Source organism: Drosophila serrata, unplaced genomic scaffold (assembly GCF_035046125.1).
Source record: "Drosophila serrata isolate PLE 108 unplaced genomic scaffold, ASM3504612v1 contig_125, whole genome shotgun sequence".
Taxonomy (NCBI): Eukaryota; Metazoa; Arthropoda; class Insecta; order Diptera; family Drosophilidae; genus Drosophila; species Drosophila serrata.
The window spans coordinates 427,063-446,277 of record NW_028257023.1 but is presented as its reverse complement, the minus strand read 5'-3'; the positions used below and the strand labels follow the sequence as shown (position 1 = coordinate 446,277).

Genomic DNA, 19,215 nt, shown 5'->3' with positions numbered 1-19,215 from the left:
GAGCTACCTTTCATAGATAGCTTCACACAAAGGAATTCAACATCGTTGCATTCCTCGAAGGTTAATAATTCTGACGTGAGTGAGGAGTCCACCGCTATAAGAACTCCACCCCCGCGTCTGATAGGGCGATCTAGCCGATATACCGTGAACACAGCTGGAAAAACTTCGGAGCTCAGAATCTCCGGCTTTAACCAGGTTTCTGTGAGCACAATAACCTGAGATGCAAACGAAAGGATATCAGAATACAAGTTAGGAAGCTTACTACGTAAGCCTCTTGCATTCTGATAGGAAATACCTAAGGAGTAGGTTAGTTTTTTGGGTCGGGATTGGAAGACGTAGAAGGCACAGTGATATCATTAGGCCTGGGAAGAGTTATTCCTACAGGCTGCTTTTTCTTTTTCTTCGCCTCGAACTCCTTAACAACGATGTACTCTGGCCAGAAGTTGGGAGAGCAAATAGTGTTAAAGAGCTCGTTAGGGACATTTATTTTGAAAGATGAAATGTCCCTTGCGTAAGAAAATTTGAACTTTTCCACCTTTATCTTAATTTTTTTCGGCTCTGGTTTTGCCTTGTATAAAGGCGAGAACATCTTCCGATGTGTGGTCAGGGGAGAGCCGCGAAACAAAAATATGTCTCGTCGGTGGATCCGCTATAAGGGCTTTTGGCAAGGCAGATTGGTTATCTGCCGTGCCATTGTCGGCCGGTATTCCGGGCCTAACACCCTGGGCAGATATATTTGTGTGCACGGGACCTTGAGGGGTCAATATTTGCGACCCCCCAGGGGATAAAACAGAAATCACCGGCGGTACGGACACTCCCGCTGCACATTCGGATACCGAATCTTTCCTAGAGCTCGATCTCAGCACTCTTGGAATTAATGCTGAGGTCGAGGGCTGTGCCGTGAGAGGCTGCTGCTGAGAGCCTGTTGCAGGTAGTTGGGGTCCGTCTACATGCTGCCCACCAATAGCATTTTGCGCCTAGCAGACTCATTTAATAGCGTAAGGCTATTGAATTGGGTGTCCAGCGCCAAGAACATATCAATAGTTTTACGAAAACTCGTTAAAATGCCCTTAAAACCGCTTTTGGTTTGCCGCATGAAAGACGTCATCTCCCTTTCTGCATCGCGACAGGCCTCACAACAGTAACGCAGGCCGATGTTTTTTCTTACATCGTCCACCGTCCGAGCTGCAACTCCAATACACTTGGCGTGCATGACGTTGTCGCACAGCCAGCAGCCGATTGTAAGGTCACCTGCAGCAATTGCCTTTTTGCAGGTTTTAACAAAACAGACAATAATTCCGGACATTATGAGGACTTACCACTGTACTTGTGTTTGGAAAAAAATAACAACAGAGCTATAAAGAAAGAAGTGAAGAGTCACAGCGAGAGCGAAAGAGCGGGAGAGCGTATTAGATTAGATTAGAAAAGAAGTGCAGCGGCACAGCCAAAGCGAGAGAGTTGGAGAGCGAGGGAGATCAATAGATAAAACGTTTAGCTGTTGCGACGGCGCAAACAAAAGCTAGACGAAGAAGGCACAAAAAGGAATTCAAAATATGCAAAAGCTAGCACTAGCAGCACAACTAAATTGGAAAATAAAACCAATTATATACACAAAATTAGAATAGCTGCATGCACACGCGAAGTGAACGGGAAGTTATTAACACAAATTAGAAAAATTTAAATTAACCCCGGTGGTTAGATTCAAACTTTAATACAAAACGAGAGCGCAAGAAAAAAACACGTCCGTTCACTTGGAAAGATGATATTACGTATATTGTTAATTGTTAATGCGAAAGATGTTTGTACCGGAAATTGAAGCCGTTTAAATGGGATTGGCAGATCAGTTGGGATCATCGGTATCCTCGGTATATGAGCTAGTTGACCACTTGCTGGGCCAGTGATAATATTTGCTACTATTAAATTGTCCTTTAACTTCTTAATAAGCAGCCTCGTCCCATTACACATGCTCGGAGGGCTTAAATTTCTTAAAAGCATGATTGGGATTCCGATTTTTAACGTCAATTCATGGGGTGGCAGTCCAGAAGGGTTCAACAAATTTAAAAATTCCTGTGGATAATGGACTGCATCTTCAATATTCGTTACAGTGTCGATCGATTTGTATGTTTTTGTTTGGCCGGGGACTTTTTGAACAATCAGATTATTTATTTCATTGACAGTATCATTCTTAGGTGATACTATAGCCCGATAACACAGCCAATGGAAGTCTCTTTCGTGCAAATTCTCGATATCAGGGTATACAGAATCTATTAAATTTTCCAAATTATGAAGTATTTGGCCTAGAGACTCATCCAGAAGAATGTCACAATGACCGCTTAAATTTGGAGTTGGAAAAATTCCTTCCCCAAGTTTTAGCAGTTGCTGTGGGAAATCGCTATCAGTGATTCCATGAAGATGAGTCCTCATATTTGTCCTTAATTTTAATGTTTCAATCGTAGTCCATTTGGGAGACGATTTCAAGCATGCTTTATGATATCTGTCGAAAATCTCCAGCAAATACAAAAGTAATCCCGCCCATGACTGCAGAGGAGTTCCTTAGATCCTGTAAGTTTCTGTTCACGGCCTCTATATGTGCTCTATGGATCATCGTGCATTCGTCCCACATAATCAATGAGGCGTCTTGTAGTAATTTACCAATAGGTCCATTTTTGCGGATGGAACATGTAGATTGTTGTTCAAGATTGACGGATAGTGGAAGTTTAAAAGTAGAATGAGCAGTTTTGCCATCCTTCAAAAGAGTTGCAGCATTCATCACAGCATCCCGCAAATGGATATATTCCTCGGACCGAAGTTTCGTCTGATTCAATCTAAGAGGCCTGACAGTATATGCAGACCTGATGCATCCGGCCAATAACGACATTCGATTCGAGCTGTAATCAATAGTTGGATTATATCTGAATGCAAGATGATTGTATTGCAGGTTTTGATCTTCTGCAAGCTGTAAACGCGCTTCAGCTACCCTTGCCCTGTCGCGTTCATTATTTTTAGAGTGAATCAAATCGATTGCTGCAGAACGCGACTGCCTAACTCTTAATCGTTTTCTCTCAAGCCTATCTGCTCGTCTTTCTGCTGATTCTTCCTTGTGCATTTGCATTGCTCTCAGCCGCTCAGTCTCTCGGATGGAGGCCCGTTCTTCGTCAGTTATATTCGTAATCTTACGTCTTTTTGCTTCTGTATTACGATTACGACGACCCAAACTCGACTTCTTGGGTGGCATGACTTCGTTTCTTACTGAACCTGAACAAAAAAATTAAATTTTTATATCCAATTCCTTATTTCAATATGTTTTGAATATTTGACAGGAAATGCTTTGGCTGCCTGTAGAGGGCGGTAGATGTAAGGTAGTTTTTTGATATTTTTTTAACACCTTGGATTACGTTATCGTAATTTTAGTAAGGATGCCTATTTTTTTTTTTTAAATGAAATATAGCCTATGTCACTCAGGAATGTGTAGCTTTCCAACAATGAAAGAATTTTTCAAATCTGCCAAGTACTTTCGGAGCCTATTCAATTCATACAAACAAACAAACAAACTCACCTTTCCTCTTTATATAATAGTATAGATAATAGTATAGATAGATCATAGTTTTCATTGCTAAATGTTATACAACAGAGACTCCAGTACCTAGGAAAATATTATACAACAGAGAATCCAGTACCTAGGAAAGCCCAAGCTCATTATAACATATAATTAACTTAACATGAATTGCATAAAACAGTTTCATGTAGATAATAATATAGAAATCTATTTCTCGACACCATATAAAAAAACAGGGAACTCAGATGTTAAGAGACTGTACTTGACATTAAATGAGCACATCCGAATTTTTAATGCAGAATAGAAAAACAATTGTATGCTATAATAATACTATCCACTCTATTACAAAAATAAAACAAATGGATTTCGTAAACAACCTCCTAAGCGCAGAACAACAACAAAACATTGTGAATAAAATTAAACATAATAAGGAACTCTTAAATTTAAAAAAATAATAATATTAATAGGGAAAATTTTGAAAATGATTATGTTAAAAATTATAACACTGGTAAATCAAATCCTAAGTATAAGCTAGTTCAAAACTATCATCAATATGAAAACCAATAAAACTAAAAAAACTAAAATCAAATGAAAAAGCAAAAATGTACAAGGACCAAGTCAAAAAAATTATAAATTCCAAAATTTGAATTACGCGCCACTAAGGCGAACCTTCGTTAAGTATGTATTTGGTATTCGAACTATGTTTTTAACTGGCCACACTGTTTATGACCGAAAGCTATGTTAAGTTCGGCGCCGCGGTTATTCCGATAGGCGATTCCAGTAGAGAAGGGAGGAGATACTGCGGTATGTATAAGGAATAGGTCGAGGTTAAATCTAACTTTGTATTCCTCAACAGAATAAAACACTCTTGAGCAAGCTCATTACCACGCTTCAAGATCAAGATCTGGTATTTTTTTGTTTCGGTGGAGCCGGTGGACGCAACTTCCGGGGATTAGATCGGCGTCATTTCTTTTATTCGCATAAGAGTCGGAACTCTAACGGCATTTGGGAACGCACGTACAGTTTAACGCGTGACATGCCGACGACACATTCGCCCAGACGGAGCCCCAGACTTAATCAACCTGAGGCTACCGCAGCTACCATGCAGACGGTGGCCCACAGCGGCCACGGACTCTAGAGAAAGGAATCGGGGTAAATGGCACCACTGGACCTGCCCAGGCGGAAGCGCCGGGACAGGATGTGGACCTCACGACTTCACAAATTGCGAAGCTCATGGCAAGGATCGCAAATCTAGAGAGTGAGCTCCAACAGGCAAGGGCAAATGAAGGACTTGCGGCGCCCGCCAGGAATTCCGTTAGGAACGGGTCGAGTGGCATCGGAGTGAGCGGTGCGGCGAATAAACCGCTAGGAGAGGCGCCGTGTTTGAGCGGAACGGTAAGGCATCTCTTGAGTGAAAATCTGCCAACGGGACCACTAGCGTCAGTGACGCCATTTTATGATGAACAGTTGCCGGCATAATTGAGTGCAAATCTGCCGCCACAATTGAGTGGAAGTTTGCCGCCATATTTGAGTGGTAATGCGGCAATAGGCCAACGAGTCACACGGACAGACTCTACAACTGTAAGCTACTCGCCGCCATGTTGCGTGACGGCCACGGTGCAGCCAGAACGAGGTTATGTTCACGCACCACGGGAGCCACAACGCAGATTCACTGTACCCACGCCATCTCCCGGATCCTTTGGAACAGCGGGTGTGGCCAATGAATGGACGCCACGCAGATTGCCGGATCTTCCAAAGTTCGAAGGTCAGCCAGAGGAATGGCCAATATTCCTGTGTGCGTTCTTGGAGACGACGGCGGCGTATCAGCATACAGCATTGGAAAAGAACCAAAGGCTAGTGAAGGCGTTGAAGGGTGAAGCGAGGACGGCAGTCAAATCACTGCCTTTTCATCCCAACACCGTACAGACCGTAATGGAACAGCTTCGCTTTCGATATGGGCGTCCGGAGCAATTGATCCGGAGCCAGCTGGAGAGCGTGCGGGAGCTACAGCCAATTCAGAAGCACAACATAGGCAGGATTGTATCGTTCGCCACGAGGGTGAGCAATCTTGCAGCGTTTTTCAGTCAACCGACAGCGGCGACCAGCGGCCTCCTGCAAAAGGAGCCGTAATTGCAACGTCTACGGATGCCAGAGGAAGCATCACTACCTGCTGCATGACGAAGCTGATAGCCCCAGACGGTCACACAGACGGTGGCCACAGGAGGGAGCTACGGAGCAACCACAGATGGGAGCTACATGAGGACAAACCGAAGCCCGAAGTAAGCAACCTGAGTCTTCCGTTGCAGAGTTTACGTCGGGAAGATGTAAAGACGGCAAGAGCGAGCGCACGCCTACCAGTGAAGCCGTACAACAATGCAGAGCCAAGGATCCTTTTTGGACTGGATCATGTGCACCTAGGAATACCCCTGCAGACCAAAAGCTTCGGCGCAGGAGGACCATACGCAGCAGCTACCAAATTAGGATGGGTAGTATATGGACCAGTGAGACGTCAAGCGAGTCCACTGATGGAGAGATCGTGCCTTCTAGCCGGTACCCAGGATGATGCTCTGAAGAAGATGGTCCGCGATTATTTCGAAATAGAGAACTTCGGAGTGAAGCCAGCGCAACCGGTCGCAGCCAGCGACGATGAACGGGCCCTGGGCATCTTGGAGAGGACGACTAAACGGATTGGTCAACGATACCAGACTGGGCTGCTATGGAAGGATGACGCGGTGAGACTGCCAGACAGTAACAACATGTCATTTCGGCGACTCGTCAACATCGAAAGGAAAATGAAGCGCGACGCGAACTTCGCGCAGGCCTACAATGCGATCATGGATGACTACGTCAAGAAGGGATACGCACGAAGACTAGAGCAGCAGAATGTCACTTATGGTAACCGTGACAAGTTGTTTTACCTGCCACACTTCGGGGTCGAAAACCCAAACAAGCCTGGGAAGATCCGTCTAGTTTTCGATGCAGCAGCCAAAGTGAACGGCGTATCCCTGAATTCAGCACTACTGAAAGGCCCCCAGAACTAAAAGTCACTCCCGGCTGTCCACTTCCACCTTAGGGAAGGAGCCGTGGGAGTCTGATAGATGCGCCCAGAGATTCTTTTGGGGGCACGGAGATGACCGCAAAGACCGGGAGATCTACGAGATGACAGTGATGACGTTTGGAGCTGCTTGTTCGCCATGCTCAGCGCAGCACGTGAAGACTGTAAATGCTTCAAGGCACGTGCACACTGATCCCCGAGCGGTCATGGCTATTAATGAGTACCACTACGTGAACGATTACGTAGACAGCTTCGCAGACGAGGATGAAGCTATAGCAGTCTCAAATCGAGTAAGAGAGATACATGCAAGTGCCGGTTTTGATCTGTGTCGGTTTTCTTCCTGCTCGGCGAGAGTGGTTAGAGCCTTAAATCCGCTAGACACCAACGATAACGTCGAGTGGACCGAATCCGAGCAGAAGGGGCCCGGCTACAGATGACTTCAGATTTAGCGTCAAGTATTATCAGGTTCCCAGGAGCGTGATGACGGGGGAACGCGTCCCTACCAAGAAGGAGTTCCTCAGCTTGGTGATGTCCACGTTTGATCCGATTGGGTTCTTGAGCTCCTACATGGTAACCGCCAAGCTACTTATTGCTAGAGATTTAGCGGAAAGGAGTCACATGGAATGAGCCATTGCCAGGCGAGCTAGCCACGGCATTTGAGAGCTGGCGACAACAGATGAGTTAAGTAAAGGAGTTTCGATGTCCACGCTACTATTTTGGTACTGGACGTGTACGAGCACTCCAGCTGCACGTTTTCGTGAACTCCAGCCAGTCGGCGTTAGCTGCGACGGCGTACTGGCGGGTCACCTACGCAACCGACGACATGCGGGTGCATTTCGTATGTTCCAAAACGAAATGTACTCCGATGAGGACAATGTCAGTCCCAAGATTTGAACTACAGGCGGCCGTGCTGGGAACACGGCTGATGAAACCTGTGAAACAGGAGCACAGTGTACAGATAGGAAGATACGTACTCTGGACGGATTCTAAAACAGTGCTGCACTGGATATATATATATATACATATATACATATATACATATATACATATATACATATATACATATATACATATATACATATATACATATATACATATATACATATATACATATATACATATATACATATATACATATATACATATATACATATATACATATATACATATATACATATATACATATATACATATATACATATATACATATATACATATATACATATATACATATATACATATATACATATATACATATATACATATATACATATATACATATATACATATATAATATATACATATATACATATATACATATACTTATACATATATACATATATACATATATCATATATACATATATAATATACATATATATATATCATATATACATATATACTATATACATATATACATATATACATATATATATACATATATACATATATAATATATCATATATACATATATACTATATCATATATACTTATATATATACATATATACTATATATATATACATATATACTATATCATATATACATATATACATATATACATATATACATATATACTTATATATATCATATATACTATAACTTATACTATATCATATATACTATATACATATATACATATATACATATATACATATATACATATATACATATATACTTATATATACTATATATATACATATATATATCTATATACATATATACATATATACATATATACTATATACATATATCATATATCATATATACATATACTATATACATATATACATATATACATATATTATATATATATCATATATACATATATACATATATACTATATACATATATACATATATACATATATCATATATACATATATACATATATACATATATCATATATACATATATACTTATACATAATACATATATATATATACATATATCTATATACATATATCATATATACATATATACATATATACATATATACATATATACATATATACATATATACATATATACATATATACATATATACATATATACATATATACATATATACATATATACATATATACATATATACATATATACATATATACATATATACTATATACATATATACATATATACTATATACTATATACTATATACATATATACATATATACATATATACTATATACTATATACTATATACTATATACATATATACTATATAATATATACATATATACATATATACATATATACATATATACTTATATACATATATACATATATACTATATACATATATACATATATACATATATACATATATACATATATACATATATACATATATACATATATACTATATACTTATATACATATATACTTATATACATATATACATATATACATATATACATATATACATATATACTATATACATATATACATATATACTATATACATATATACTATATACTATAACTATATACATATATACATATATACATATATACTATATATATACATTATATACTTATATACTTATATATATATACTTATATACTTATATACTTATATACTTATATACTTATATACTTATATACTTATATACTTATATACTTATATACTTATATACTTATATACTTATATACTTATATACTTATATACTTATATACTTATATACTTATATACTTATATACTTATATACTTATATACTTATATACTTATATACTTATATACTTATATACTTATATACTTATATACTTATATACTTATATACTTATATACTTATATACTTATATACTTATATACTTATATACTTATATACTTATATACTTATATACTTATATACTTATATACTTATATACTTATATACTTATATACTTATATACTTATATACTTATATACTTATATACTTATATACTTATATACTTATATACTTATATACTTATATACTTATATACTTATATACTTATATACTTATATACTTATATACTTATATACTTATATACTTATATACTTATATACTTATATACTTATATACTTATATACTTATATACTTATATACTTATATACTTATATACTTATATACTTATATACTTATATACTTATATACTTATATACTTATATACTTATATACTTATATACTTATATACTTATATACTTATATACTTATATACTTATATACTTATATACTTATATACTTATATACAGAAAGAATACAAAACAGCGATGTACGCAGCCAAGAAGTACTCTTTGAACAGCTAGTGCGAATTGCTAGAAGGAAACCAGATAGAAGAATCCGGAACAACAGAAAGCCAAAGGGTAGTCCAACAAATACGAGTGGAAGAGATAGTCACTACGGAAAGGATTCATTGGGCGATCGACTCCTTCGACGAGTACAAAGGCCGGGTCCGGACGGAACTATACCAGCAATGCTACAAAAAACAAAAAACATTCATGGGTGGTTGGCTACCAGCAATCTTCCAAGCATGTTTAAAAATAGCACACACTCCACTTCCATGGAAGGAAGGAAGAGTAGTTTTCATACCCAAACCAGGAAGAAAAGGACACATCTAAGCCAAGGATTACAGGCCGATTAGCCTGACCTTATTCCTCATGAATATAATGGAATGTTTACTAGATATCCACATCAGAGGTAAAAAGGAGAAAAGCTTTTCCGACGCCCAACATGCATACAGGAAAGGCAGATCTACATATACCGCACTACATGAAGTGGTACGATACACAGAAAAGTCACTGCTCCTCAAGAATTACACATTGGCCATCTTCTTAGCCATAGAGGCGGCCTTCAATAACGTAAACGCAAATTCCATCCTGAGGAGTTAAAGAAGGTATCAGAACTTGGATCGGCGCAATGCGAGAGAGTCACACCTCAATAGGGAGTTCTGTCTCCGCTGCACTAAAAGCACTTAACAGTGCGAACGGATGACAAGGGCATTCACCAAGGGCACTTACTCAAAGTATGTGCAATAGCCTGTGGATTCGGCATCAACCCAGGTATACGGAGAACCCCAACATCAGATAAAAGATATATAACTAGGACTACAACAAGCAAAGTATCTGGAAGTCGAATTCCAAGCGGCCATTAAACCCCTTACAGCACCTACATTGACTACATTGACAATAGTTCCCAAATGCAAATAGGCACCAAACAGACTAGCAGAGGTACAAATAGCTTGGGTATCCGGACATAATGAAATCCAAGAAAACGAGAAAGCTGACGAGTTGGACAGAAAAGTTTCAGAGAAAAGCTCCAACACAACAGACACACTCACACACTCACTCTGAACTTAGTCCAGACGGAAATTCATGGCCATTTTAAATGACCAGCCAGTAAGCAATCGTCAATGAAAACAGAGCACAGAAGATAAAAACTAAGCTGGCCCTATTATAATAGGAAACGAACTCGCGAGCTGGAAAATATAGGACAGAATACGAGGAAATTGACCACCGGCGTGCTGCCAGGTTGTTAGCTTGCATGTTTACTAAATGTGTTAGTATTAAAGATTTTAATTTGGGAAGAGAATCTACGTTAGAGATTAATGTGTACAAATCATTATAATTTGTACATAACACTCTAAAAGGTTCATGCAGTTCAAAGCAGAATCTACAGTGGCGCAACACTAATGGAATATAGGATCTAGTAGTTCTACATGTTACGTGGAAATTAAGCTGACTCAACAAGTCAGCACTTTCCACATCACCATGTATAAGGATACAAAAAAATGTTATCCCTAGCATCGTTCTACGATGCTACGTTCTAAGGACGGCAAGTTTATTAATAGGAGTCTACCAGACTAGGAAGGTAATTTTTGGTTTGCATCCCAATTTAAACGGCGTAGAGCGAAAAGTAAAAAGTTCTTTTGAACCGACTCAATGCGTTTACTATGAACGCCGTACTGTGGGCTCCAAATGCAGCATCCGTATTCTAAGATAGGACGAACTAAAGAAGTATATAAGGATTTAGTAACAAAGGGGCTCATTGAATTCCTTCGACCACCGTTTATGAAATCCAAGCACACCCCTGGGTCTATTCACCATAGACGAAATATGATCAATAAAGTCAAGTTTTGGGTCCAAGCGGACGCCCAAATCATCACCAGAATTAATTCTTTCCAAAGAGCAGCAGTTCAGCGTGTAAGTAGCAAGCTTAGGAACGACACGAGAGAATGTCATGAGCTTGCATTTCGAGCCATTTAAGTTTAATAAGTTAACACGGCACGAAGTTTGAAAATTATTGAGATCTGTTTGCAAATCCGCCTGGCAGGCGACGTCATTGTATTGCACGCAAAGCTTGACGTCATCCCCGTACATAAGCACTGGAGTTAGTCAAGACTTTGGGCGGGTCATTTATAAATAATGTAAACAATAAGGGTCCCAATTGGCTTCCTTGCGGGACGCCAGATGTAACCCTTAGAATATTAGATAAATTTTTCTTAAAGAGGACCTTTTGCATGACGCAAATTCAGATAACTTGAGAACCAATTAAGAAGATTAATTGGAAACCCCATTAAATTGAGTTTTCTTACGAGGAGAGAATGGTTAACAGAGTCAAATGCTTTACTGAAATCAGTATAGATTACATCAGTCTGAAAATTATTATAAAAGCCCTTTATAATATAGCTCCAAAAGATTTGTTCATGTTGATCTTCGCTGAATAAAACCATTTTGACATGAAAAATAACTGATCTTCAGAGGTGCTGCAAGTAAGGGGTAATAATGTTTCCAAAAAGTTTAGGGATGGCCGACAACTTAGAGATTCCTCTATAATTGCTGGCATCCAATTTGCTACCTTTTTTGTGGAGAGGAATAATAAACGATTCCTTGCAAATAATGGGAAAGTGGGAGATTTCTAAGGATAAGGTAAACAATTTAAGAAGGGGATAACACAGGGCGTCGGCTCAATACCTGAGCACACAGCCAGGAGTTCCGTCGGAACCTCTCAAATAAACTGGCTTGATACGATGAAGATCCAAAAGAAGAGAGCTTCCGTTTAGGTTAGAACAGAAAATTAAGTTTGATTTGGGTATGTCGTAGAAATAAGTCAGCTGTAAATGGTGAATAAGTTGTTTGATAAAACTGTCCAACAACAAGTTAAACAGTTTTTATAACACTGCGAATTCAGCACGGTAAAGTTTGAACGAGCTTATAAATAAGATAAAAGGGAGATTGAGACCCGGTGAATTTAAATTTAGCATACAGTCTATATTATTTATTTTTAAGTCGGCTCAACTCTTTAGTAAAAATAGTTTAGTTTATTCGAGCTTGGCGGAAAATTGGTGGATTTTTTGGGCTCGAAGGCCAGTTATATTCTGTAAGTCAGACCCAATATCAAGAGTCACATCAAAAATTGGCTGTTATGGAAACTGACTCTCGCAGGATCAAAGACGAAACAATGATCGGGTTAACTTGAGACAGCGAAATGTCGAACAAGCCAGCGATAAAGTCATGTTGTGTAGATGTATGGAGAGTATTGGTGGAAATATTTGAGCACCAAATGGCACCAGGGATATTAAAATAACCTAGGACTACCAACTGGTCTCTATCCAAAAGCCTATTGGAAACCAGGTGGTTTCAATAAATAGGAAGTTCCGACAGAGCAGGTATGTAGGAAAAAGTAATAAAAATTGATCTACCATTGACAGTAAGCTTCTCACAGAAGAACTCAATATCATTGCATACCTCGAAAGTTAATAACCACCCCCACGCCTGATAGGCCGATCAATCCGATATACTGTGAACACAGCTGGAAAAACTTTAGAGCTCAGAATATCCGGATTTAACCAGGTTTCTGTGAACACAATAACCTGAGAAGCAAACGAAAGACTATCAGAAAACACGCTAGCCAGCTTACTACATAAACCTCTTGCATTCTGATAGGAAATGGTTAGATAGTTGTTAGTTTTTTAGGCGGAGTTAAACGTAGAAGGTGCAATGGTCTGATCGGGACTAGGACTACCAGAATTTGGTAGAGAAAATTGTTTCAAAGAGTTCGTTAGGGACGTTTTTTTTTTAAGACAAAATGTCACTATCATAAGGAAGTTTGAATTTTTCCACCATTATTTTTAATTTTTCGGATCTGGGTTTGCCTTGGATAAAGGCGATAAGATCTTCTGATGTTTGAGCAGGGGAGAGACGCGAAATAAATATATGTTTCGTAACGGGTTGATAAGGGCATTTGGTATGACAGACAGATTATTTGCCGTGCCGTTTTCGGCCGGTAGTCCGGCCCTGACGCCCTGGTCTGAAGGATTAGCGAGACTCTGAGGGCTCTTAATTTGAGACCTTCCAGGAGACAAACGGAAATCAAAGGCAGAATGAGCATTCCCGCGGCACTTTCGAGCACCGAATCTCATTTCATAGCGTAAGGCTATTTAATTGGGTGTCCAGCGCCAAGAACATTTCATGAGTTTTACGAAAACTCGATAAAATGTCCTTAAAACAGTTTTTGGTTTGCAGCATGAAAGACCAAATTTCCCTTTCCACCTCGCGACAAGGCCCGCAGCAGTAGCGCAAGCCGATGTTTTTGCCAACATCGTCCACCGTCCGAGCTGCAACACCAATAGACTTGGCGTGCATGATGTTGTCGCACAGCCAGCAGCCGAAGGTAAGATCACCTGGCTTTGTTGCAGGTTTTTGCAATATAGGAGGATACTATTATGACTTACCACTGAACTTTAACTCTTGTAGATAAAAGAGAGAGCGTTAGATAAGAGGAGCAAGATAAGAGGTGCAGCGAGAGCGAATGCTGTTGCGACGGCGCAAATAACAAAACTAAGAAAGCACAAAAAGGAATGCAAAATATGCAAAAGCTAGCACTAGCAGCACAACTAAATTGGGAAATAAAACCAATTATATACACAAATCAGAATAGCTGCATGCACACGCGAAGTGAACGGGAAGTTGTTGACACAAAATAGAAGATTTAAGTTAACCCCTGTGGTTATTTGGAAACTTTAACACAAATAAAGAGAAAAAAAATCGTCCGTTCACTTGGAAAGATAAAATCAAATTTGATATGATATAATAGTCAGATTTTTTATAATATTAAAACTGAAATTTTAAAATAATACAAAATGGTTATATCTCAAATTAGATAAAATTATTTTGGAAACTGAAAAGCTATAAATACAAAGGAAGTCAAAAGTATTTACATAACGACCAATTTCAAAGCCAAATTTCTTTTAGATGTTATTCTTGTTGTTGTTGACCGTTTTCCCTGAAATTTTCTTTATTGGAATTCGAAAGTTAACGGTTCATAGAAAAAGGCTATAAGTAAAAGAATAGCGCATCTACAGTGTAATATTTACACATTATTTGTTTTCGTCTTAAGTTTAATGCTATACAAATTTTATATTTTTTTTAGTGACAACCTCATAAGTTACTTTATTAATAGTTTGTGATGTGCGCATATTAATATAAAAACATATAAGCATAATGCATAAGAACAATACATGCCAATGCTTAAAACTACAAAGTCATTGTGACACTTTGTTGCAATGCAAGCACAAGTTCAAGTGCAAATGTAATATGTAATCGATCGCCACACTCAGACTTCAAATTCCCACGAAGACCCAAAACAGCACATGTATGTTACGAACTCACAACTCTCTCACTGCTAGCATAAGTATATGGAATTAACAAAAGTAACAAAATTGTTAGATATAAAATTCAATTAAATTAATAAAGAACGATGAAACGAACAAGAAGTCTAAATGGCGACCGCGACATGTGTCCGGGCCTTCCAAGAACTATATACATATATACGTTCTTGAACCATGAAAATTTTTTGAGAAAAACCGCATTGACAGTGAAAAACCAAGATCGCCCGGACTACCCCCAAAAAAAAAGATGACAACACGCCAATAGGCCACCACAACAATTCAATCTGAGTGAGTAGAGTATTGTACTGTGAAAAAGTGTGTACAAAGTTACTAGAAGAGCAATAAAAGAGGCGGTGGCGCTCAACGCCTCAAGCGTCGCAAAGCAGAACTATTAAAGCTGCTAAGCAGTAACGACCCAGTTAACTGGGATTTATCTGTTAAACTCCATGCGGAGCTGGACCACATTAATGTTACTAGTATCAAAGAAAAATGGCACAAGCACAAAAAACACAGCTACCTACTCCCACTCTATAAAAATAATTTTGGAATAGAAATTAATACAAACTACTCCCCGAAAGATACACGAAGCAAAATACAAGGAGCGGTGCCCCAAGGATTGTAACGGACCGTTACATTTTTCTTTCTGCAAATACACCTGTGCTGCCGGCACCGGTGCCCCACCAAGTAAATAGATAGAAGGAAGCCTGTGCAACACCAGCACCGGCAACGGCAACGGCGCTTCAAGTCAGACCTTGAAAGAGGATTTAACAGCGCAACCAAGTGCGCATATTTTTATTAAAATAAATACCTAAAATATATATTCACTTCGATGCATAAATAGTTTTAAAGAATACTATTGTAAAATTGAGCGACAGTAATTTTGTCCGATTAGAGTGTGGCCCATAAAGCCATGCGACCCACTAGGTAGGGAATTTGTAAATCGCATGAATAATAACAGAATAGATAAAATATATAATATAAGTCGGCCGAAAATCTCCGCTGTTATGGCCAATCCCGTCCTGTAGCCTAAGTTTGTAACTTCTGCCTACAGTGTACAAAATAAAAATAAAATATAATATAAGTAATGGATATGCACCTTATAATTACAAAATTATTCTACCCGCAATGGGTTTAATTGATACTAAGACTGTAGATTCTACGGTAAACGTTATTAACAAGGTGAGTCATTAAGTATTGAACTTGGACTGACTAATACCCTTCTAATTATTATACCAGTAATTATGTGTGCAAATCTATTCTTCAAAATGTACAAGCTGCACAATAAGTGCTTAAAAAAATATTTGAGCAAGGCGAATGACCTTGATAAGATTCAAAAAAAAAAAAACAAAACAAACAAGAACACAAAAATTATATTTGACAATATTTTTTACTAAATACACAAAAATAGTAAAATTAAATTAAATTACAAGAAAATTAAAATGGATGATCTAGACGATATTCCGCTTTTAGATTACAAAAATGTTTGAATTAGGAAGCATTTTATTATAAGAGATAAGGATGGAAAACGATGACAATGTAATAGATCTTGACGTGGAACAGGACGATTTACAGCTTATGGACGAAATAATACCAGAAATATATTAAAATAATTTTGTTCCTTTCTTAAATATGGAATATATAGATATATATATATATAGTAAATAAAATAAACGAAAGTCGAGATAAATTTGATAGATCGTATAAATGCATAAACCGATTTACGGTCATAAAAATTGACACTCTGGTTCATCATTTTAAAATTATAATACAACAATACAACGACATCGTTGATGTTGTTAACAAAAATACTGCGAGGTTAACAGAATAACACACGAGACAGTGTACAAAACTGTTACTTCGCCTTGGTGGTAGGCTAAATAATATAGCGACCAGGCGAAGCATTGTTGTAGATGTTCCGGAAGATTTACAATCGCATGCAAAGTTTGAGGAAACACATTTAGAGGATTTGGATGAATCCAAACCTACGATAGGTACGAGTTCAGATAGTGAAGAAGAATACTTGGAAGTTCTAACAGTTGATTTACCAATCTTAAAAGAAACAAGAAAGGAAGCTAACTTCGGCACGCCGAAGTTTATATACCCTTGCAGATAGAACTTCTATGACTTGGAATTGTGTTAAAAAACAACAAACCTGCTTTCATTTCATTCACCTTTACATATTATATTTGCAGTTTTAAAGTCACAGATGTGCATTTTTCTCCACATCTAACGATCGTTTGTTTGGCACCTATACGATATAGTCGTCCGATTTTCATAAAATTTTACACAAAATTTAAGACTTATATAAAATGGCTATACCTCTTGATTTGAATTGATTTGATTTGATGAAAATCAGCTGAAAACTGAAAAAGTTATAAATTTAATTGTATTAATTTCTCGATCGTTCCTATGGGAGCTATATGATATAGTAGTCCGATTTTCATCAAATTTTATGCAAAATTGTAGAGTATAATAAAATGGCTATATCTCAAATTTGATCCAATTCTATTGAAAACTGAAATTGTTATATTTTTTTTTTTTGTAAAAATTATCGGATCATTCCTATGGCAGCTATATGATATATTCGTCCGATCCGGCCCGTTCCGACATATATACGGGTGAGAAGGCTAACTGCAAAGTTTCATTCAAATAGCTTCAAAACTGAGAGACTAGTTTGCGTAGAAACGGACAGACGGACATGGCTAGATCGACTCGGCTGTTGAGCCTGATCAAGAATATATATACTTTATATGGTCGGAGGTGCCTCCTTCACTGCGTTGCAAACTTCTGACTGAAATTATAATACCCTGCAAGGGTATAAATATAGAGATGGCCTTATCACAGCCAGAATTTTTAAAATTAGCCCATCAATCTTACCAGATTTTGATGACAGGGCAGAAAATTTGCAAAGCTTTTTAGATGCATTGCGGCTGGTAGATTCGTTCAAGGGAGCACATGAACTAACAGCAGTTATTTTAATTAAGACCAAGTTGAAAGGTCACGCAAGAAATCTCATTAGCAACGAACAAACAGTTGCGGAGATAAGCAATGCACTGAAAACGAAGGTAAAATGAGAATCAGTGGAAGTAATTTCTGTAAAACTCCTAAACCTTTAGCAGAAACAAAAGACAGCCAATAAATATGTGCAGGAAAAAAACCTAACCTAACCTGAAAAACCTAACAAAGTCGTTGCAGGGAGCTTACTTGCACGATGGTCTTTCCACGGATTTGGTCTCAAAGTACAGCATGGCGCTAGCCATAAAGGCAATGACCAAAAACTGTACTATTGATAAGGTTAAGCTTATCATGGAGGCCGGCACATTCAATAGCATGGATGATGCCATGTCCAAATTTGTAAACAGTTGCACTGAAGCAACCGGCCAGGCACACACAATCTTGCACTATCAATGAAGACAAAATAATAGAGGCGGTAGAGGTAATAACCGTGGACGAGGTAATTACCGAAACAACGGTTACAATAATTATAACAACAACGGTAACAATAATATCAACAACAATATAGGCCGAAATAATAATAATAACAATAGAGGAAATAATCGTAATCCCACATAATTTTCATTTAGTTAATTCAAATTTTGCAATCCCATGTGATGGAATAATAGGACTTGACTTCATAAGAAATTAGAACGTGATCCATCAAACAATTGGTTTATTTTGCGACCTAATAATTTAAATATTTCAATTTATGTCCCGATAGAATTTAGTTCCGGTAACAATACAATAATATTCCCGGCAAGATCCGAAGTAGTCCGAAAATTAAAATTAAACTCGATAGAAGAACATGTTTTAATTCTAAACCAGGAAATTATACCTGGAATATACGTTTCAAACACAGTCGCAACATCTAAAAACACATTTGTCCGTTTACTAAACACAACAAGTACCGATAAGCTAATTTATATAAAAAATTTGAAATATGACCCACTTTCGAATTACGAAGCAATTCAAACAAATA

General features: G+C 37.6%; 1 protein-coding gene across 1 annotated transcript; it reads left to right on the top strand.

Annotated features, from left to right (window-relative positions):
• The first annotated feature begins 5,730 nt into the window (after positions 1-5,730).
• On the top strand, positions 5,731-7,238 carry LOC147644645 (uncharacterized). The gene is made up of 3 exons (XM_086826054.1): positions 5,731-6,451; positions 6,630-6,901; positions 6,990-7,238. Exons 1-3 carry the CDS (start codon positions 5,731-5,733, stop codon positions 7,236-7,238), a joined length of 1,242 nt encoding a protein of 413 aa, XP_086682180.1.
• Positions 7,239-19,215: the final 11,977 nt, after the last annotated feature.